At 47.8% G+C, this 22,803-nt stretch overlaps 1 protein-coding gene across 1 annotated transcript in view; it reads right to left on the bottom strand.

Annotated features, from left to right (window-relative positions):
• Window positions 1–12,322: 12,322 nt before the first annotated feature.
• CFAP251 (cilia and flagella associated protein 251) overlaps window positions 12,323–22,803 on the bottom strand; it is a 60,858-nt gene continuing 50,377 nt past the window's right edge. Inside the window, exons 20-22 of the mRNA XM_072952830.1 lie at window positions 14,599–14,827; window positions 13,802–13,903; window positions 12,323–12,590 (exon numbers count right to left, since the gene is read on the bottom strand). Coding sequence (XP_072808931.1) covers window positions 12,502–12,590; window positions 13,802–13,903; window positions 14,599–14,827 — 420 coding nt within the window. The 3' untranslated portion in view covers window positions 12,323–12,501. The remainder of the gene's footprint in view (window positions 12,591–13,801; window positions 13,904–14,598; window positions 14,828–22,803) is intronic.

The raw sequence follows: 22,803 nt of genomic DNA, 5'->3' as shown, positions 1-22,803 counted from the left end.
TCCCGACTTCTCAGAGTTGAAGGCGCCGATTCAGGACGCGAGGTGCTCTTGGAAAGACTTGAGAAACACGGATCTCTGCTGGCCCTCTGCCCTATTTAAACACGCGAGCTAGGACGTCGCTCCCTTTTGCTTCGTCCTTTCGGAAAACTAGGGTCGGAGAAAAGGTGCCTGGGGTAACTCCGAGAGACAGTCGGCCTTGCTTATTAAAGAGCTTTCGGCTCGATGATTATTATCAGCATTTCAACAGGGCTCTTAGACCTTCCCCCTGGAGATAAATTGCCCCCGCCATAAATAAGGTGAGGAGGCCCACGCAGGGCTTTCTGTCCTAGAACCACGATTTAAGTTTAAGCCACTCCTGAGTCCCAGGCTCAGCCCGGGTACTGCTACTGCACAAATGACCCTGACAGGTAGAATGGACTGGCCAGCCAACAAGGAGGACCCCTGAGACGTTTCTTCCCCATCATGCCTCAGGACAGCTCTGGACGAACCTACCACTACTAGGAGAGTCCACATGCCCCATTCTTGTGTTCAGCTGCAACTAAACCGTCTTGACCAGAGCGAATTCATGTTCAGATGGATGTTGGGGAAAGTGAGTGACCCCGTTAGCAAGCCCAGTGCCTTGGAGATCAATTAGCCCAACATCAGTCATTGTATATGGGAGGAAACTGGGTCCCAGGGAAGTTCAAGGTCACAGCCATAAGCCAGATCTCTGACTCCCACTCATTCTAACACCCTGATGAGTTTCCACTGAGGTTTTGGTTTGGGGGAGAAAAGCTTCTGGGGATATGGAGTGGAAGGCTGTACCGCAGGCCTTTTCCTAGGCATGTCCTTTTACTATCCTGAAATGCAACTTCCTAATGGGAGGATTATATGGGAAAACATGTCATAAAAGCATGTCATAAAACAGAGGTCTCATACCATTGGCCCTCTGACTATACTTGGCCAGCAGATATGAGCTTAGGGCCACACAGAACTTTTTAAAACTAACATTTGAGTTCAAAATAAGAAGATATATTTTTAAAAGTCCAAATTACTGACTGATGAATGGACAAATGTGTCTATCTACACAGTGGAATATTATTCAGCCATTAAAAAGGAATGGAGTACATACCACAACATGAATGAACTTTAAAACATCCTATGAAAGAAGCCAGATGCAAGAGGACAAATATTGTATGATTCTACTTGTGTGAGATACCTGGGCAAGGCAAATCCATAGAGACAGCAACCAGACTGGTGGTTGCCAGGGACTGTAGGGAGAGGGGAAATGAGGAATGACTTCAAATGGTTGTGGGTTTCCTTTGGGAATGATAAAAAAAGTTCTGAAAGTAGGTAATGGTGATGGTTATACAACATCGTGAATATGCTTGAAGTCACTGAATTGTACACTTTACAATGGTCAGTTTTATGTTATGTGTATTTTACCACAATAAAAAGAAATCCAAATATCCAGCTTCTCTAGAAATAGAAGATCTGCAAACTGGTGCCACATGGCAACAATCAGCTGGAGCTGAGGAGCCCGGCGCCCCTCAGGTAAAGCTCTCCAGGTCACCAATGTATCACCCCATCACTTTACTCATTCATGTTACCACATGGTCCCTGAAAGTATTTTTGTGTTTTTGATCTCTGATTAAACTGTGATGCTTTCTACAAATGTTCTTTATAAATCTAGTGTGGCACTTTTTATAGTTTCCCGTCCCCTGCAGTTATTTTTATACTTCTTTCTTTCAACAAAGCACAGTTGTTTTATCGTCTGTGTCTGATCATTCTAGCATCTGAAGTATCTGTCTGTTTCTGTAGTTCTTGCTCATGGTGCCCTATTTCCTTGTGATCTGCCTGGTTCTCTTTGACCTTGCTGGACACCGTATTTTAAATTTTATTTATAGAGATAATTTGAGGCCTTGAATGAAGCTACCTTCCTCTTGAGATGCTTTACATTTGCTTCTGCCAGGCTCCTGAGGGCACTGCTAGTGCAGGATGACCAACATCCAAGTTCAGGGCTGGTGGGTCCCTGGGCCCCCCAGTGATGCCAGTGTAGGTTGCCCAAGTGAGCAAGACTGGTTTGCCTCTTGTACCCCAAGGTGGGGTCAGTGATGTTCTGCAGTTGGCTGACAGGCTTGCAATTCCCAACTGTGTCTGGTGGCTTCGTGTTGATAGTTTGAAAGCAGCCGTGGCAGAACATTTACACTATGGAAATTGGCATCATTTACACCACATCAGGACCCTTTCCCAACCCCACTGAGAGCTGATTGGGAAACATTTACCAGCACACCACTGGTGAAGCCCAGTGGGGGTCCCACATGACTGTGGACAAGGTCTCATCTCCCATCTACTGTGGACACTGGACTTTGATTTCTGGCCTCTTGCCTCAAGAAGCCATTCACACTAAAGTTCAACTGTGCTAGGCTTGGGCAACCATCTACAGGGGTGAAGTGGCTTCTTTGCCAGCTTATCCTTCAGGGCCCTCTTTTACTACCTTGTCAGCACATGGCCGCTTTGGGGATGTTTTCAAATACATTTTCTAGCATTTTTGGTTGCTTTCAGCTTGCGAGTTAGTCAGAATAACCAGTTACCAGGGACTGGAAGTCAAGCTCTCTTGGAATGTTAGTTATGATTTTAGAAGCATTGAAAGAGTCATTGTGGGTTACAGAAATGAGTTATTTGGTCATACGGCTTTTGGTCTTAACCTCTTTGTGTCTCATCTGTAAAATGGGGATGAAAATGAGACCTGCCTCACAGAACTGTGTTATGAGAATTAAAAACAGTATTTGTCAAGAACTTAGAATGGTGCCTGGCACATAGTAAGTGCTCGATACCAGAAAGCATTTGTTAGCCACTATATATAAAAATAGATTTTAAGAAAAGAAAAACAAGTTTCTTCTGTATAGCACAGGGAACTATATTCACTATCTTGTAATAACCTTTAATGGAAAAGAATATGAAGATGAATATATGCATGTATATGCATGACTGTGACATTGTGCTCCACACCAGAAAAGGACACATTGTAACTGACTGTACTTCAAATAAATGAATGAATGAATGAATGAAAAAAAAAACCCAGACCTGTATGAGCCTCTGCATCAATCTGCCCCCTGCTGAGGATTGAAGCCAAACTACTCAGCTTCCTGGGCTGGTAAACTCAACCCTTACTTCACTTCTCCTCTTCCTCCTCCTCCTCCAGTATGAAGACTCATTCACCACTGGTTGGTGAGGAGGGGAAGGACGCCACTGGAACAGAGATGGAGATGCGTGATTGTGAGGAAAATGCAGGCCAAGCCCTGGTCCTCGCCTAGCAACTTGCAGCCGTTTTCATAAACAGAGGTGCTTTGGTGTTTGGGGAGCAGGTCATTAGCAAGGCCCAGCCAAGGGGCAAAACTTTAAAGAGAACGCTCCAACCCCAGAATGAAATGTAGTCCCTTCCTCGGAGGCAGGAACAGAAAGGATGTGCTACAGAATCTGAAACCTGCCTCCTTTCACAGAAAAGGATGCTCTCAGCCAGTAGTCACACAGTCAGTTAGAGTCCTGGCCGGAGCCGCGCTGTCCTGACTGCACCTCTGGACCGCGCTCCCCACTCCACAGCGGCACAGTGTTGACAGTTGTGAGTCAGCCACCGTGGGAGTCCAGACACAATGGAAACTGCGAGTGCTGCCTTCACATCAGGCCCCTTCTGTGCTCCCACTGCCCAGAGGACTGGTAAAGATTCACTAGCCTGCCACTGGTGGAGCCCGACAGGGTCCCAAATTACCATAGGGAAGGTCTCTCCTCCAGTGTGGACCTGGTAATAAATTTCAGATAGACTGGGAAGTCCTTGAAAAAAAATTTTTTGATAACCCAAATACTCCAGTTTGGCTCTCTGCCTACTTTTTCTAGCCTATAATTACAGCTAGAAAAACAGTCACCAGCTCAAGTACTAATAGATTGGCAAGTTGCATATCCATTCATGCAGCCATTGGTTTGCCTAAAAGTTGGGCCACTTGAGGCCACATAAAAACAAGGAGAGAGTAGATATACAGCGCTTCAAAAGACACGTGTTCAAAGGTGAGACGTTGTAATGCAGACACTCTTCTAACAATGAATGATTAAATGCAGAATGTCCGCCGGTCATGACCCAGTGACCTGGAGCAGAGTTGGAATCCATCTACCAACAGGCTTCGTGAACTCTGAGGTCAGGAATCTAGTAAGGCTGCCCTAGTGTCTTCTCTCTCGCTTCTGCACATGTAGTCATTTTGGCTGCCTGGCATCTGAATACCCTTCCTAGTTCTGGGTAAGCCTTTGGGGTATCGTTGACTTACAATTATTATATTAGTTTCAGGTGTGCAATATAGTGATCTGATATTTTTACAGATTATACTGTGTTTATAGTTATTATAAAATATTGGCTATTTCCCCCGTGCTGTACAATATATCCTTGTAGTTTATTTATTTTATACATAGTAGTTTGTACCTCTTCATCCCCTACCCCTATCTTGTCCCTACCTCGTTCTATCTCCCCACTGGTAAACACTGGTTTGCTCTATCTGTGAGTCTGTTTCTGTTTTGTTATATTCATCCATTTGTTTTGCTTTTTAGATTCTACATAAAAATGATATCATACACTATTTGTCTTTCTCTGTCTGACTACTTCACAAAGCATAATATCCTCCAGGTCCATCCATGTTGTTGCACATGGCAAAATTTCGTTCTTTTTTGTGGCTGGGTAGTATTCCATTGTATAGATACACCATATCTTCTTTATCCATTCATCTGCTGATGGACACGTAGGTTGCTTTCATATCTTGGCTATTGTAAATAATGCTGCTATGAACACTGGTGTGCATATATCTCTTCAAATTAATGTTTTTGTTTTCTGTGGGTAAATGTTCAGGAGTAGAATTGCTGGATCATAAGGTTCTATTTTCTATTTTCAGTTTTTTGAGGAACCTCTGTACTGTGGCAGCACCAATTTACACTCCCGTTAACAGTGCACAAGAGTTTCTTTTTCTCCACATCCTCACCAGCATTTCTTAGTTGTGGTCTTTTTGGCAATGGCCATTCTGACAGATGTGAGGTGATATCTCACTGTGGTTTTGATTTCCATCTCCCTAATGATTAGTGATGTTGAGCATCTTTTCAAGCCTCTGGTGGCCAGATGTATGTCTTCTTTTGAAAAATATCTGTTCAGGTCTTCTACCTATTTTTCTAATTAGGTTGCCAGTTGATTTTTTTTAAATAATAGCTTTATTGAGATGTAATTAACATACCATAAAATTCACCCCTTTAAACTGCTTTTTTAGCATATTCACAGAGTTGTGAAACCACCACCACAATCAATTTTAGAACATTTTTTCACCTAAAAAAGAAACCCTCTACCCATTTGCTGTTGTTTTTTCCTTTCCCTGTCCCCCAGCCCCAGACAACCAAGAATCTATTTCCTATTTCTATGGATTTGCTTATTCTGGACATTTCACATAAAAGGAATCATACAGTGTATGTCCTTTTGTGTCTGGCTTCTTTTATTTGGCACATTTTCAAGTTTCATCCATGTTGTAGCATGTATTAATACTTCATTTTTAATGGCTGAATAATATTCCATTATATGAATTTAACCACATTTTGGTCATCTATGCATTCATTGATGGGTGTTGGTTTTTTCCCACTTTTTTGGCTATTGTGAATAATGTTGCTCTGATGATTAGTACACAGGATTTTGTGCAGATGAATGTTTTCATTCCTCTTGGTTACATACTTGGGAGAGGAACTGCTGGGTCATATAGTAACTCTATGTTTAACATTTTGAAGAACTGCCAGACTGTTTTCCAAAGCAGCTGCACCATTTTACATTCCCGCCAGCAATGTAATTAAGGTTCCAATTTCTCCACATCTTCAACCAACACTTGTTATTGTCTGTCTTTTTAATTTTAGCCTTGTGGAGGTGAAGGAGTATCTCATATCTCACTGTGGTTTTGATTTTTGACTTTGATTTTTGAGGGCAGGTAGGGAGGGACAGTGGAGAAATGACTCACAGCCGAAGTGGCCACTGGGGAGTCTGAGAGGACTGGAGACACTGAGCAACCAGTGGTGGCAGTGCCACTGGCATCCTGGCTGCTGATGGTTCCTGGTCACTTTCACAGCTTGCTTCTGTAGTCACTCCACTGAGTCTGTGAGTTACCTGACAGTCTTCAAACAAAGTCCCTTTCCACTGAAACTAACCAGAACCAATTTCCATTGCTGCAAACCAAAGACTATGATTCATACCATATTTAAGCTGCCTTTTACTCTTTATACTTATTTATACTTCCTGAATGCCTTCTCTTTCATTGAAGTCCTTCACCACTCCCCAAACTACTGTAAGTCTCCTCACTGTAGTCCCTTTCCCCAGCCAAGCCCATCACCCAGTCCTATGCCTCTGAGATGAAAATTTGATCCACCTCTCCCCTTTCCCTTTAATCAAGTTTAACCTCCTTGATTTAGCACACAAGGCCTTCCATAATGTGACCACTGTCTTCTCTGGATTGCTGTCCTGCCATTGCCCCCGGGCAGCCCTCAGATGGGCTTAGTGTGCCCCATGTATGTAATTTCTCCTCCACTTTCTCTTAACTCCTCCTCCTTTCTGCCCCATCTGCTCTGAATGCCCCTATGTCATACCGTTGACATGTCTGTTTTCCTCACTACAACCTTCAAAAGGGCAAGAACCATGCTTCCTGCCACATTGTATCTTAGGGCTGAGCATGATGCCAGGCACACCCAGGGAGTCAGAGGGTCTGGCACAAGTTACTGCCCTTCTGTCATCACTCCTAGACCAGTGAAAAGGCAGAGGTGACCCACAGGACACTGAGGAATGACTAAGGGGTGAGCATCTGTTGAAGCTTCACTGTGTGCCGGGCTGCCTTCGAGATACTACCAGCGACTCAGGGGTGTGTAGTTAAGCGTGATTGTGCATGAAGGGGTAACAAGATCATGGAGAAAACTGTGGTTACATCTTTAAAATGTTGAGGGGAGAGTATAGCTCAGTGGTAGAGCGCGTGTTTAGCATGCACAAGGTCCTGGATTCAATCCCCAGTATCTCCATTAAAGTACTTAAATAAATAAAAAACCTAATTACATCCCCCCCAGAAAAAAATTTTAAACAAGAAATTAATAATAAAACATTGAAATCCCTGGAAAACTAGGAAGGATGAAGAGGTGCTAACTCAGGACTTAAGGCTTATGGGGCTGAAACCCACTGTGAGCTTTTCCAACTTTGGCTAGTGTCACATGCGAGAACATGCCAACTTCAGGGCTGGCTCCTCATGTGACTTACCCCTGGTCTTTCCTGGGATCCTCTGAGTGACAGCCTATCCCACATCAAGACTCCTTGAAAGTGGAGAGATGAGAATGGCCAGATGGTCCACTTGAGAGACTCGGCCAGCCTCCATGCCTCCTGCCTATTACCCACGTGAAAACATTCCTCTTTGGACTCACAGGGAAAAAGCAGGCAATGGGAGTGCTGAAGGAGTCCCGGGGACCACTCTGGACTCCCAAGGACCCCGCCTTGAGCCTACACCCCTCTCCCTGGTCTGACCATATAGACCTTTGGTTCGCGGAATGTGTCTGGCCTCGGTGCACACTGTCCACTTAGTTTAGAATGTTCTCCCCTCTCTTTCCGTGATTGGCTCTTAACTTAAAAGCCCCATCTTCAGAGAGACTGTCCCTGATCACCTTAACTGAAACACATTCTATCTCATAGGCTCGGGGCTCTTCTTTTACGACTGAGCACAGTTTGCAAAAACATAGTCATGTGTTCGTTTAACACGCGATTCCCCAAAGACAAGGATGGTGCCTGTGTCTTGCCCACCACTGGCCACTCAGCCCCAACACAGTGCTGAATTTGTGGATGGATGGATGAATAAAGCCCATCTATGAAGAAATCAGACGCACACAGAGGAGAAGCTGGGCGGAGGCCAGCCCCTTAGATGGGAGCTACACCAGATGAGCTCTGTCTGTATCAGAGCCGGCATCCACAACACCACCCACTGCCCCCTCCCCCGGGATGGACACTCTGCGGGGACCCGCACGGCACAGCACACACTTCTGTGTTTTCTGAGGTGCTGGCAAGAAGCACGCAGTGGCTTTTGTAACTTGACTTGCCTCCTCCCAAAGGAAAAACCCCATTTGCTTTAAAGAGCAAGATAGACAAAAATAAATACCACGTTTACATTGAGGTGCTTTGTGACTTCTGATCAATAAAACGAGAGGACATGAGGGTGCGTGGCTGAACACGATGGTTCATTCCCTTTCATGGGGGCAGCCTCGGCACTGAACTCCCCCATTCACGGCTGGTGATTTCAACCTATGGAGAAAGGCGGGGGTGCCGACAGTGCATAGTCATCTTCTGGGTCGATGCCTCTCGCTTGGGCATCGACTGATACCCACTGTTATCGAGAGAGGCAAGAGGCTTGCCTTGGGCATGAGTGGCTCAGGAAACATGGTAAAGAACCCAGCTGCTCACTGTCTCGCAAGGCTGGGCCCTACAGTCAGTATTCTACTGCCGTGGAAGAATGCTGCATTGACTTGGGGTGTATGTGTGTGTGTGTAATGTTCCTTCTAGCCAAGCCAGCAGAGGGTAGTTACATGACACATGAGGAGGGTGGCTACTTACTATTGATGCCCAGTACCCTGTGTGTATCCATCACAGTCAATTTTCAGCAGCTGCCCGTAGGGGAACCTCTGTCGGCCAAGTCCCTCAAGAACACAGTCAGGCTGAGGCAGCCATGGCTTGAGGACACAGATTTTTTTTGGAAAAAAGACCCTTCTGCCTGCATTTGTTGCACCCTTTTGCCGGGCAGCACGGCAGAGGGGTGGTTTCGCAGCCAACAGATGGCCTGGGGGGTCACCCAGGAGCAGCGGCTCTGACCAGCTGCAGGAGCCTTTGCTCAAGAGCTGAGAGGCACGGGGCAGATGGTGGAACGATCCAGGGGTGACTGAGACAGAAAAGAGGTACAGGTTTCATTTTTCAATAAAGGTTTAATGGTGAAGTATTTCAGGTTTGCGGGAGAACTGCAAAGTTAGGACGCAGAGTTCCCACAGACCTGCTTCCCTCGTGTACACGTTCACGTAAACAAGATACAAGAAATTGACTGTGGTGCAGTGACGTCAGTGAAGTCCCAGACGTCCTCTGGGTGTCACTGGTTCATCTTAATGTCCTCCTTCTGTTCCAGTAACCCAGGATCTGGCTTCATTCACATTTGGTCATCGCGTCCCCCGAGTCTCCTCCTTAGCAATGGTTCCTCAGTCTTCTCTCCTTTGTCATGACCCGGGCATTTTTGAAGAGTACTAGTCACGTGGTTTGTACACTTTCCTTGCATTTGTAAAACTCTGTTGGAAAGGGTCATCCTGGCCTAAGAGGTGGAGCAACCTGCAGTGGGTAGGATGCATCCGGGCTGCCGTCTCTGTGCGGCCCACAAGTTAAGAATGGCTTTCATGTTTTTAAATGGTTGGAAAAAAAAAATCAGAAGATCATCTCATGATATGTGGAAATTGTTGTGAAATCCAAATTAATTTCAGTATCCATAAATAAAGTTTGATTGGAAATGGGGCCACGCTCATTTTCTCCTGGACCAGAGTGTGCAGGTGCATTTGCGCTCCCACGGCCAGGGTGGGGCATCCCTACAGCCCACTCAGCCCACGGGGCTCCACTGTTTCTTCTCTGGCCCTTTCCAGAGAGAGTCTGCTGACCCTGCTGTAGACGGCCCGTGAGGACCGGATTCACTTTGATTCAAAAGCAAAGTCAGCTATTAAAAGAGCACCGAAGCTTCAAGTTCATTCATTCAATCATCCCACAAATATTTATTGAGGGCCCTTTGTCAAATCCAGCCGAGACCCCAACTGAGCAAGTGTTAACTGACACGAAAACCCTGGAGTTGGGAGAGGTTCAATCTCATCAGACGTCTCCCCGAGCCTCAGGCACGGTTCCTGCCTGCAGTAGGAGTAGCTGCTTTCCTATTTTGAGCCCTACCTTATGCCAGGAACGCTTTATTTGCACTGTCTCTTTTAATCCTCGTCACCACCCCAGGAGCTGTTCCAGGAGGAAACTGAGGTTTAAGAGATTAGCCAGACCCAAGGGCACACAGGGAGCCACTCAGTGCAGCGGCAGAATCCTGAGCCCAGTCCAGCCCAGCACAGCCCATGGGCTTCCAAGGCCCTGCTGTGCAAACAAGATGCTCACCTCAGGCAGGAGGGGCCTGGGGGTCTGGAGGAGAGAGTGGGGGTTGGGGGGGCTCTTAGTGGCTCCTGGATGACCACTGCTATTCCTCGTGCTCCTGAACTCTAGAAGCAACAGGCCAGGATGCAGAGGTCGGTAGCCAGAGCCCCCACATGAAATACACTCTTTTTTCAAAAGAACATCACTCTGTGCTTTTTGGTGGTCAGTGTTGTGTCCCTGCATCTTGATGTACAAGCCCAATGGGTACTGTCTTCTGTCCCTCCTTCCTCCTTTTCTGGTGTCGCTGCTCCGCCACCCACACTGCTGGGAGAGTCTGAGCTCTCTGCTCACTTGGCAGGAAGGCCGCCCTCAGCCTCCTCCCCTGGACCGGGGCGCTGGGGCCCTTCCTCTCCACCACTCGTGTGGCCAGCAGGCGCACCTGCCCTGAGCGGGAGGTGAAGATGCCCTCCTGGGGCTGACAGGTGCACAGGGGCCGCTCTCCGCCCTGGTCAGAGAAGCCGAGAGACACCCCAACAGGAGGAGCATCTGCAGGCAGGGTGAGAAGGGCCCCCTGGCCAGGCTGGGCTGGGAGCAGGCCGGGGATGCTGTTGACACAGATCCTGTTGTCCCTTGCTATTTTGGGCCTTCCTGGATGAACGGCCATAACCAGGGCCTCCCCCTCCCCATACTGACTTAGAGGGCCGCAGGAAGCCAGCTCAGCACAGAGGGAGCAGCTCAGCCTGGGCCCAACAGCGGCTCCTGCGCACTGGCCCAGCCGCAGCAGGGCCAACTGGTCACTGGCAGGTTCTGCTCCAGACAATTACTCCAAAAAATGTCGATAAGAACCAAATAGAGAGAGCCGGACTTAATGAGAGAAGCCCCTGGTTGGTGTCCAGACTGCATCTAATTCCGAGTTACTTTTTGAAGAGAACAAGTCGTTTGAGAATTTTCTATTCCCTAAAAGGTCCCCAGGAACTTTCTAACTGGCTTGGTAATCGCGTCTCCTAAGCCCTTAGCAGCTGCAAAGTTGATTCATAAAGCTTGTTCTTCTTTTCGTGTTTTTAAAAAAGAACAAAATGTAAACCAGGTTGCAAAGCCCTGGCAACACAACCTGATGAGCGGGGGCCTGCGGAAACTCCCCCACCGTCCGTCCCGCGGCCGCGGCGACACTGCCCGGCCAGGGCAGGTTGCTCCTGACTCACGGAGGACGCCGCGCAGGGGGGCTCTGTGCCTGGGGCTGTTCTGCTTCTCACGTGGACCTCAGCTCCCGAGGAGGGAGGACCTTTCCAGGGATCAGAAACATTTCTCTCCAATGCTGGTTTCTCGGGAAGAGCTGGTTCAGGTGGGCGGGCATGTTGGACTGAGTGTGCGTGGAGAATAACCTTTGCCACATTCATCAGAATGAGACCTCATAACAGATGTCAAAACTCGTAAAATCAGACCATAACTTTCATCTGTTTACAAGACGATGATTCTCTGTTTACAAGGTCGCAACATCACGTCCCCAAAACACCCCCAGAGCCGGAACCGGCCCATTTCTACCTACTGTGGTGTTGAAGCCCAGCGGAATCTGAGGCAGCCGTGGTTTGTGCAGTGCGTGTGCGTGTGGGAGGGGCAGGTGCTCAGGCCTGGCACGTTGTGCCCCGGAGAGGCTGGCCCTGTGGTTTCTGGTCCAGGTGCAGCGCACACAGGGTGCCGGGGGCGCTTTTTTGCATCCTCTCTGGCAGTTGCCCCCGGGGTTAAGCATGGCCAGTGATGCTCTTCCTAACGGCCGCACACAACTGCTTGGGTGTTTTGTTGATAAGAAGCCACAAGCTGGGGCTCTCAGGAGCGCAGAGCACTCAACGCCCCCGCCCCAACCTCCCAGCTGTGGGGAAGCTCTGTATCAGGCCACGTTAGGCGAAGCGTCCAGGTGCCACTCGAGGGGGCAGGAAGAAGGCCACACATGTCATGAGGCAGACAGCAGGAGGTCCCCTCTGCCCCCTGGGGACCATGTCACCTCAGCGTCCTGTCCAAAACCCCTCCAGGCATCACTGCCTTGCATTAGGCATAAGAAGGCGGCCAGGGTCTCCAGCCACCAAGCCGATCCAGCTGCCAGCGTTTTTCTTGCCTCTGCCCACTTTTCTATTTCAGAAACAATGGAATGTCTAACTTGGTGAATTCCACTGCTTAACAGAAATTTGCTTTTAATGTCTAAACTCTCTGAAGATTAGAGTAGGAATAGGGAAATGTGGGAAAAGCAGTGCCTCTTGGGAACACACACACACACACACAGACAAGTCTTTTGTACTTCAGACACTCCTCCCAGCTTCACTGACCATAGGCTCTTGTCTGGAATCTTAGGAAATGGTTAAGCCAAGAATTTCAGTTGTGAATATTTCTGCAGTGATTTCGTCTGGAAGTTCTTCTTCAAAGCAAATTTCTGAACCTAGCCAAACAAGAAAAGAAAACAAATGCTTACACAATGATTAGCTTTTCTACCTCAGAAGCATTTTCCAAAAATACGAGGAAATGATGCTCAGCAGAAGTGAGAGGGACTCTGGGCTGGGGTTTGGCTCTGATTCCTTGAACACCGTTGGGTGGGAATCGGTTAAAACCCCTCCTTTATGGGTTGGGTTTGGAGCACCGTTACCCAAATCCCCACACACTTCATTGGAAAGCTTCAACTACACGGCGTCTTTGATTTTACTGTTTTGAGACACCTAGGAACACTGTGTGTGTGTGTTTATTTATATTTATACATATAAAACAATTTATTTGTACCCACGTGAAACAATCGGGAAAGTTATAGGCTGAGATTCCAAATACACAAGGAATGGAGAAGAGGAGCTAGCAGGTGGGAAATGACCGATTAGATACTGGAGTCTAGAATTGTCTGAGTTAGGAAACCTGTTTCATTTGAAATTGGAAACGGACAATGAAAGGAGAGGGAGAGGGATAGGGAGGAAGCTTGGTGAGGAATCTTTGCTCCCGACTCTGGGCTCAGTAACAGTGGCAGCTCTGGCCACCAAGGTCACCGGGGCAGCGTCCAGGGCTTGTCCGAGGACACTTTTCAGCACAAGGTGACCCAGGAGAGCTGTTCAGATTGGTTCCTCCCAGGCTTCAATTCACAGCCCTAACTCTGGGTACATTTTCCTCTCTCCAGTGGACTAAAAGAAGGGGATGGGAAATCCTCGGGCAGGAAAGGAGGGGAGGAGGATCTTTAAAAAGTTAACGTCCAGGCAGCTTGAATTTGGGCTTGTGCTCGCTTCCCAAGTCACTACCATCTCCTCATCCCAGGCTCTCCTGACGATACCTCTTTTGCAAAAGCTTCCGAACTGTATCCTCTACTAGTGGCCAATATTCGCCTACCCAAGCTGGAAAGATGAGGACTGGGTCAAGGGAATAAAGGGAAAAACAAGGCCAGGAGACACAGAGGACGGACAGAGCATGGGAACGAAAGCTTTCATCTCTTAGACGTGACCGCCACTCCCTGGTCTTTTCATAACTTATTCATGCTGGGTTCCCAACAGACTCGCTTTGTTGTGTGCACGGTATTAAGGAGAGCGGCTCGCACCAGTCAGGAGAAATAAATGCACTTAAGTCTACAACAAACGCGCGAGCCCCGGCTCCGTGCCCAGACAGAGCCCGCCGTCCTACCTTTGACGGAGGAGGCCGCGGGCTCGGATTTCCACCCCTCTGGATTCAATCCGAACAGAGTGGCAAAGCAGTCAGACATCTCCTCTTCCGTCATGTGCTCCCCTGGGCGTTGGAAAGGGGAAAGGAGGCGGTTCAGCTCGTGCCACTGAGAGCAATGCCAGAGCTTAAGGTCATCACTCTGAGGTCTTCTAGAGAAGGATTCCACTCTTTCCATTTCTTGAGGCACAAAAACAATCTACAGAGTCCTGTGTTACTGCCCCATATGCCTCCTCAGATGCTGTTAAAAATGGTACCCAGCCCGGGGAATGGTGTCCAGGGCATGTGCAGAGAAATAAGATAACTTTCTGATAAAGTCTGTGCTCGGCCTCGTTTCAAACCTCCTCACTTAGGAAGCACAGATTTGGCTGAGATGACATGATCATCCAGAGAAAAAGGTTACGTGACTTCCTCACATAAAACGATGAGGAAAACAGTAGGTAAAAATGAAAAATTCCACAAACGCAACCCAATCTCATAACAGCCCTGTGAGACTGATGGCTGGCACTTTTATTCCCGCTTTACGAGTGAGGGCACTGAACCTCGCAGAGTTTCAGGAAGTTGGAACGTAAACTGCATCCTTCTGGTTCCCAGGCCGGGCATCCTTCTCCATGTTTGCCAGCCACGTGGTCAGTAAGTGGCACCCACACGGCTGAAGCCCCGACAACTCAGAGATGCCAGGGGATCTGTCTCCCCAGCTCCGTTCTCTCCAGTGGGGACGGCCCAGGGGTATTACGAGACATGCCTATCTATACACTTACCTTTGGTTAGAAGCAGTTTCAGGAAATCCTCTCTTCGAATAGCTTTCTTTCCTTTTGAATTGGTAAAACCAAGAATGTCAAAGCTCTGCTGAATGCCACTCATGGTGTTACCAAAGGGTGGCCTGTGATTGAGGTAAACTTTGAAGAAATCCGGTAAGTTGATTTTGTCAATTAGCTTCCCAGTGTCCACGTACTCACTAAATCTGATTTCGTTAAACATATCTTCAATCTAGGGAAGAGATTAAAAAAAAAAAGACCATGATAAGCAGAAAAGACACTCTGATAGACTTCTAAGAATCAGAGAGGAACAGACGAATGTTCACAGCTAGCTCAGACTATGTCTGTTACGGGTTGATTATATCCCCCAAGAGAGACATGTTGAAGTCCTAACCCCCAGGCCCTCAGAATGCGACCTTATAAATAACAACAGGGTCGTGGCAGATGGAATCAGCGAAGATGAGGTCATACTGCAGGAGGGTGGGCCTTTGATCCAGCACCACCGGTGTCCTTGTGAAAAGAGGAGAGAGACACTCAGGGAGAAGGTAACCACCGATGACTAACGCAGAGACGGGACTGATACAGCTTAAGCCAAGGAACGCCAAGGGCGGCTGGTAAGCTCAGAAGCAAGAAGAGGCAAGGGAGGATTCACAGAGAGCACCGCCCTGATGCACCGTGATTTCAGACTTCCCGAGAGAATTAAATTTCTGCTGTTTTAAGCCACCCAGTTTGTGGTACTTTTCCACAGCAGCCCTGATACACTGTCCAATTGGTCAATACTAGAAGCACCAGGCATGAATCCTGGTTCATTGTACCATTTTTCACCTAAGTGTCTCACAGTGTAACCACTGCATCCTTGCTGTGTGAAGCAGATATTAGTTTCATTTAAAAGAATCCTAAAGAATTTAGAAATCAGTTTATATGAATAAGCAAATAATTCAGAATGAAACTCAAATACAGGACCTACGGCCTCAGTAAGTTTCTTAAGACAATTAACTGCACCATGATTCTTTTTTCCTTTCTTTTCCATTTTTATCCTGCCATGTTTTATACATACAAAAGATTATATGCAACATACATGTAACTTATATGGTATAATTTTTTAAGTGAACGCCTAAAGAGCCATTACTCATTGAAAAGATCAACACAATCGACAAATCTTAGGAAGACTAACCAAGAAAAAAAGAGAAAAGACTCAAATTACTAAAATCAGGAATGAAAGGACACCGGTATCAACCTCACAGAAATAAAAAGGAGTATGAGCAACTGTATGCCAACAAATCAGATAACTTAGGTGAAATGGACAAATTCCTGGAAAGATACCAATGACCAAAATTGACTCAAGAAGAAATAGAAAATCTGAATAGACCTCTAACAAGTAATGTGATTGAATTAGTAATTTTTCAAATTCCACAAAGAAAAGCCTAGGACCAAATGGGTTCAGTGGTGAATTCTACCAAGTATTTAAAGAACACCCGTTCTCCACAAATTCTCCCAAAACACAGAAGAAAAGGGAACACTTCCCACTTCATTCTATGAGGACTGCTTTCTGATTTGGAAAGTCATTCTTTGTGTATATTCTGAATTTTCTAGAATGAGCAAAGAGTGGTGGGTGACATGTCTGTGGATTCAAATTAAAATGTGGTGACAGTTAATGCAGGTCTCCATACGAGGCTCCTGATGTGCTGGGCAAAACGCACAGAGGAGAGAAATAGGACATAGGAACTAACAAAACCATCCCTCTCTCCCATCAGCCTTCCCTGCAGTATTTTTGTACCATGCACATTGTAGTCAGCTGAAATTCAGGAATCATGCCTGACAAGCGGCTAGAAATGAGTAACTTATTTTAATGTCTACATTTAAAACTACTATGTCTCCCCCCAAATTGTGGGGTTTAAAATATATATATATAGAGAGAGAGAGGGAGAGAGAGGGAGGGAGAGAGAGTGAGAGAGAATAAGAGCCACAGAAAAGTGAGAAATAGCTTTTCGGGTTTTTTTTTTTTTCCAGAACATAAATTCTACTTTGGTCTGTAGGAATGACTCAGGAAGGGAATATATATCAAAAGATAACCGATTTCTCCCTGTCTACTAAATAAATGTAGAACAAAAACTCATAGAGCACCAGTTTGAAACAATGCAAAATATCAGCCTGTCTGGGGAATCCTAGCGTCTGCTTGGTCTTGCCCCAAGTATCAGGAAGAAAACACAAACCTGCAGTCCAACCATTTGATGGTAATTTCTCTGTAAGATATGGGATACCTTCTTTCCTTTCCCCCACACATATAAAATATATGAGTCTATTTTTGCAAAACTGGTGTATATGTGTGTATCTTACTTTAGTACCCTGCTTTTTCCCTTTAACACTGTGTCTAAGTAATCACCCCTTATTTTCAGAGAAGCCATATATTCTCAATGCAACACTCCAGGAATGTCTTTCGACATATCATTGGTTATGGATACAAAAGAACCGTAATTGATACTATGTAAGTAGCTTTATTTGGCAACATTTTCACGTATAGCATTTATTGAGTTTATATTATATACAATGGATTATTAAGTTACGTGTAATTTCTTATGTATAAACAAAACTAACCTGTGGCGTATTATTTACATATTGCACTATTTGATTTTAATAGTATTAGTGTATGCCTGTGCTACCACTTACCACGAGCCAGTGGAGACTGGGGCTAAAACTATGATCAGATGACAGATGATGCTGTTCAGACCGAGGTTCAAACCCTGGCTCTGCCATTTTCTATAGATCTTGGGTGAGTGACTTAACATTCCTTATTCTCAGCTTCCTCATCTCGAAAAAGGGGGTAATATGGTAAACCTTTTGCAGTGGACTGTCGTGAAGTTACTATGACACTGTATTTAAAGCACTCGCACAATGCCTAACACACAGTCCGCACTCAATAGTCAGTCACTGTTCTAATGATGATACTTTCCATGCCCTTGCTAATGACAATAAGTGTAATTATAAATTACAATTGATAAATACGTAGGCTATCATGTAAATGATATGTGTACTTTATAAACGCAGCATACAATTTAAACCCAATTCAGAAATAGAAGACTAAGCCAAAGACAACAAAAAGGAATCCAAAAGTGCCTGGAGTTTCTCATACCTAGCACGTTCTGGGGATTTCAGTGAACATTCTCAGCGCAAACCACTCCGTAGGTGACTCACCTCATTCTTTTCCTAAAGGACTGATTAGGAATCACTGCTTAACAAGCTCGGAGCTGGCAGCTTCGGCATCACTGACATTTCTTTCCCGAGCCTACTTTGCAAGTGGTAGTTGAAAAGGCAGCTTCTGCTTTGTGCCTAAACAAGGTTTGCTCTGCTCCACTCAGGGAGAGGAACCAGGGAGCCGGCACAGGCCGCTGAGAGCCTTCCCTGGGCCCCGCTGCCCGCCCGCAGCACACTGGCTGGCTTCAGCCAGCCTTTATTGGCATTCTCGTGCTGGCCCGTCATCCACTAAGGCAGGGGCTCATTTGATTCACCCAGGGAGCTTTAAACATTCTGAGGCCCAGGCTCCATTCCCAGAGAGCCTGATTTAATTGGTCTGGGGTGGAGTATGAGCAGTCACAGTTTTGAAAAGCTCCCCAGGAGATGTGAATGTGTGGCCAAGGTTGAGAAGCGCAGCTTTAAGGCAGGGCTTCTCACACTTTATCAGGCATCAAACACAGACTGCGGGTCACACCCCCAGAGTTTCTGATCCCGTGAGTTTGGGATGGGGGCCGAGAATCTGCTTTTCTTACAAATCCCCAGGTGAGGCCGGTGCTGCCGTGCTGGGGGCCACAGCTTCGAGAACCACAGCGGTTCATGGAGGTGATGCTTGTGCCAAAAAGAATCAGCACCAGGCTTGTGATTTTCATTAGAGAGTAATGATGGGTGGCAGCTGCGGTGCGTGTGCTAATTCTTCGGACCCCCGTCTGTCTCCTCCATTAAGCTGTAGCAGTAGCTTTCATCTCTCATTTCCACAGCAGCTTTGTTCAGACCCTGGCACATTGTAGGGGCCCAGAGAAATGTTTATTGAAAGGAAAGAAGGAAGGGAGGAAGGAAGGAAGGAAGGGGGAAGGAAAGAAAGAAGGAAAGGAAAAAAGAAGAAAGGAAGGAAAGAAAGAAACAAACAAACGCTGTGGGTACAATGAGGCCAGGGAAGAAGTTCAAAACTCACAAAAGGCTTATTTAGAATAACCACTTATTGCCCCAGTTAATTTAGTTCAATTTACCAGAAGTTACTGAGCATTGGGTTTAGTGCTGGCCCAATGAAAGGCAAGTCACTTAATTATTACTAGAACAGGCCTGCATTCTAGGAGTGTCTCACACACACACACACACACACACACGCGCACACGCACACATGCACACACACACACACCAGGAAGGCTCCACCCTCAGGGCCCATGAGAAACACCTGGGGGCTTTTATAAACCATCCAGGCCCAGGCTCCACCCCTAGGCTCAACTGACTGGGGGAGGAGGGGTGGGGTGGGTGGGCCCAGGTATCAGTATTTTTAAAGTTGCCCTACGTGCTTTTAACATAGTTGGATACCATGGCTCTTAAAGATTTTGCATCAAAATGCAGGAAACTGACACCCAGGGCTGGGCTGCAGGAGCCTTCTGATGGGTGGGCTTGGGGAGGCTTCATGAAAGAGGTGGCCCCCCAGGATGCAGGCAGGAGGAGGTGAGGGAAAGGCATCTGGGCTGGGAAACAAGTGTGAGGAGGGGGGCGCCAGGGCGGGGTGCCTGCGAAACTCTCCCAAAGCACCTTCATCTCTGCCAACACTACAAGTCACTACACGCCTAGCGGCTGAAAGCACACACACACATTGATCTCACAGTTCTCGAAGTCACAAATCTGAAATGGGTTTCAAGGGTCAAAATCAAGGGGTTGGTAGGGCTTCATTCCTTCTGTCTAGTGGAGAGTCGGCTTCCTTCCTTTTCCAGCGTCTAGGGACTGCCTGCATTCCCTGGCTCATGGCCCCCTTCCATCCTCAAAGTCAACATTCTCATCCCTCACTCTGACCTCTTCTGACTCCAGCCCTCCTCCCGCTCTCACGATGACATTGGATCCGCTGGGTAATCTGGGATAATCTCCTAATCGCGAGACCCTTAATTTAATCATGCCGGCAAAACCCCGTTTGCCGTGCAAGGTAACATGTTCACGGGCGGCAGGGATTAGGACCATTACTCTGCCTGCCACACCTTCCGTCTGGGCGGAGAAGTCATGACAAGGAGGGCTGGAGGATCAGGGTTTGGTCAAGGCATCAAGGGCTTGCTATCTGCAGGGCCGAGGATGAAGACCGGTGGTCCCAGAGCTAAATCCGCAGGAGTGCTCGTTTAGTTCATATGGTGCTTTAAGTATTGGGAGATTTCATAGAGAAATCTGGATTTCAGACTTCTCTTGAAAAATCAGAGGCATTTGGTCATGGTCAGCCTGCATTTTCAGATAGTAAGAGCTGGGTAGCACTGAGAAGAAACTGTTTCTAGAGAGAGATGATCTCTGGCAGTGACAACATGACATCCAGGCAAAAGAGGGCCCCTGCCCGGGCCAAGGACTTTAGAGGGGCCCCTCCAGCCACCCTATCCTCAGAGGGGTCTGTGGGACCACGGGGAGTTGCCCACGCAGATTCCACGGCCCCTCTACTCTGGGCCACACTCTGGGAACCCTGAACCCCAGGATCCCCTTCCGCAAATACCCAAGCCCAGCCCTAGGGCCTGCGGGGGTCTCTTCCTGAAGTTGTCTTCCTAAGAGCAACCTGTGCCCCGGGTGTGCCCACCCAGGCCTGAAGTGTGGCCAAGGATGGAGCTGGGGTCGGGAAGACCAGCGGTTAGTGGCCGGCCAGCCTGGCTCCCGCCATGATGGCCGGCCAAGTGCAGAGTTCAGAGGAGCCCCAGGACCCCTGTCTGGACCAGATCGTGTTAAAGGTAGAACTGTCAAGGCCAGGGGTCTACTCAACAGCTTGTCGCTTGATTTGTAACTTCTGAACATTTAGACAGACGGCCCCTGGGCTTCTGTGGGTACTGCTGCCCAGGCCCCGTGACAGGAGGGTGGCCTGTTCTCGGAGGCCCAGAGGCCCCTGGCCCAGGACATCTCCCTCCTGCCTCTGCTGTTCACCCCACAGGCCTCTGGGCCTGTGACCCTGCTGTCAGCCTCCGGAAGCCACTGATGGCCTTGAAATTATGTTTTATAATTAAGTTTTATAACCTCCCTGTTGAACAGAGAGGAACATGATACATTTGAACTGGGGCCATTCCTCGTTTTTATAAACAGGCTCCTGGTGCAGGTCGGCTTCTTTTGTGACAGCTTCATAGACTCGTGGGCTGGGTGGGCTCTCCCTCCTCCTTAAACCCACCTCCCAATGCACAGTGCTCTCTCAACAAACCGGGAGACAGTCTTTAGCCCAGGGTCGTCCCCACCTCGCACCCCGGCCCTGTGGCCTCTCCCAGCCCTGACCCGGGCCGGGAGGGAGGGGCCGGGCGGCAGGCTTTGGGGCTGGGCCGCCTCACCGCCTGTCACATCTGAGACACCTCTGCTCTCCAGCCACTGTCCCATGACTCTCAGCTGCCCCCGCCTCCTCCAGGAACTGCATCTGGACAACAGCTGCCTCTGTCTCCGGGAGCCAGACACGCTACGGCTGGGTCCTGCCCGCCAGGCGCAGTCACAGGAGAAGGCCAGCCCTTAGTGCTGGGCCTCAGCGCCCGGCCCTGCCTCTGTGGTGACGACACCACCACAACGCAACACTCAGCCGGCGCTTCCTTCAAGGGGACCTTCCCCCAGCCCCTCACAGAGCCCAGCCTCAAGCACCCCCAGCGAATCTTCCCCGCCCCAGGTGAATGTTTTTAAAGGTTTTAAAATCTGAATGACAAATCCTTCACTTCATCCCAAACCCACAATCCAGGGTTTGTCAGGTAAGTGCCCGCAGCTCTCGGAAAGCCAGAGCCTGACTTGTGGCTGCACCCGGAAGCATCAGCTGGGTCCTGGTTCAACTCAAGAAACAGTATGAATGGAAAAGAGTCTGGAAGCTCCTCAAACTGTTAAACGTGGAGTTACCACTTGACACAGCAATTCTACTCCTGGTTATATATCCCCCCCAAAAATACACACACACACACACACACACACACACACACACGCCTCCACACAAAAACACAGATATTCACAGCAGTATTATTCACAACAGCCAAACTGTGGAAACAACTCAAATGTCCAACAGTTGATGAATGGAAAAATAAAATGTGGCATCCATATGACTGAACAGACAATTACTCATCTCTAGAAAGGAATGAAGTATTGATCATGCAACAACACGGATGCACTTTGAGAACAGTGAAAGCCAGACACACAAGATCACATATCGCATGATCCTATTTGTACGAACTGTCCGGAAGAGGCCAGTCCATAGAGACAGCAAGCTGAGCAGTGGTTGCCTGGGGCTGAAGGGAGTGGGGATGGGAAGGGACTGCTAAGGGGTCTGGGGTTTCTTTTTAGGGTGATGAACATGTTCTAGGGTCAGACAGTGGTGATGGCTGCACAACTCTGTGCACACACTGAAGCCGCTGGGTCATACACTTTAAATGGGTGAATTGTATGGTATGTGATACATCTCAATAAGATTGTTTAAAAGGAAGAAAAACAATGTGGAGGTGGAGTCATGGCAAAGGCAAGTGACAAAGCAAATGACATCGGTATTTTAAAGAACGGATTTCCCACCACAACTATGATCTATTCTTTTGTGATCATAAAACCAGCGAAGATCCACACAGGCTCGTTATAAAGCATTCAAACACTAGAGCTGGAAAGAGAAGTAAAACACCCCATTCTCCCCCGTCCCTCAGCAGCTACCAGTGTTCGGTGTCCCGACTCAGGATTCCTTCCTTGCTTGCACTAAGGCGTGCATTTCCTAACAGGACAGGGGGTCTGGGGACAGCCAGCTGGGGTGCAGACCCCGGCCCTGCCCCGAGTGGCTGAGTGACTGCCTGTGCAAGCGTCCTCACCCTCAAAGCCTCACTTTCCCCGTCTGTAAAATGGAGATACTAAAAGCATCCCCTTGTCATGAGAACTGAAGGACAGAGGGGTCGGCAGGGAGAGCGCAAGCGAGAAGAGCCGGCGGCCGCTGCTGCGGGTGGTGGTACTACGCTGGTATCAGCCGTGTTCTTTTCCACTGGCCACGCAGCATTTTCGGATTCCTTTCTTTCA

This window comes from Vicugna pacos, chromosome 32 (assembly GCF_048564905.1).
Source record: "Vicugna pacos chromosome 32, VicPac4, whole genome shotgun sequence".
Taxonomy (NCBI): Eukaryota; Metazoa; Chordata; class Mammalia; order Artiodactyla; family Camelidae; genus Vicugna; species Vicugna pacos.
The sequence above is the reverse complement of the archived record's forward strand: the minus strand, read 5'-3'. Positions and strand labels throughout refer to the sequence as shown.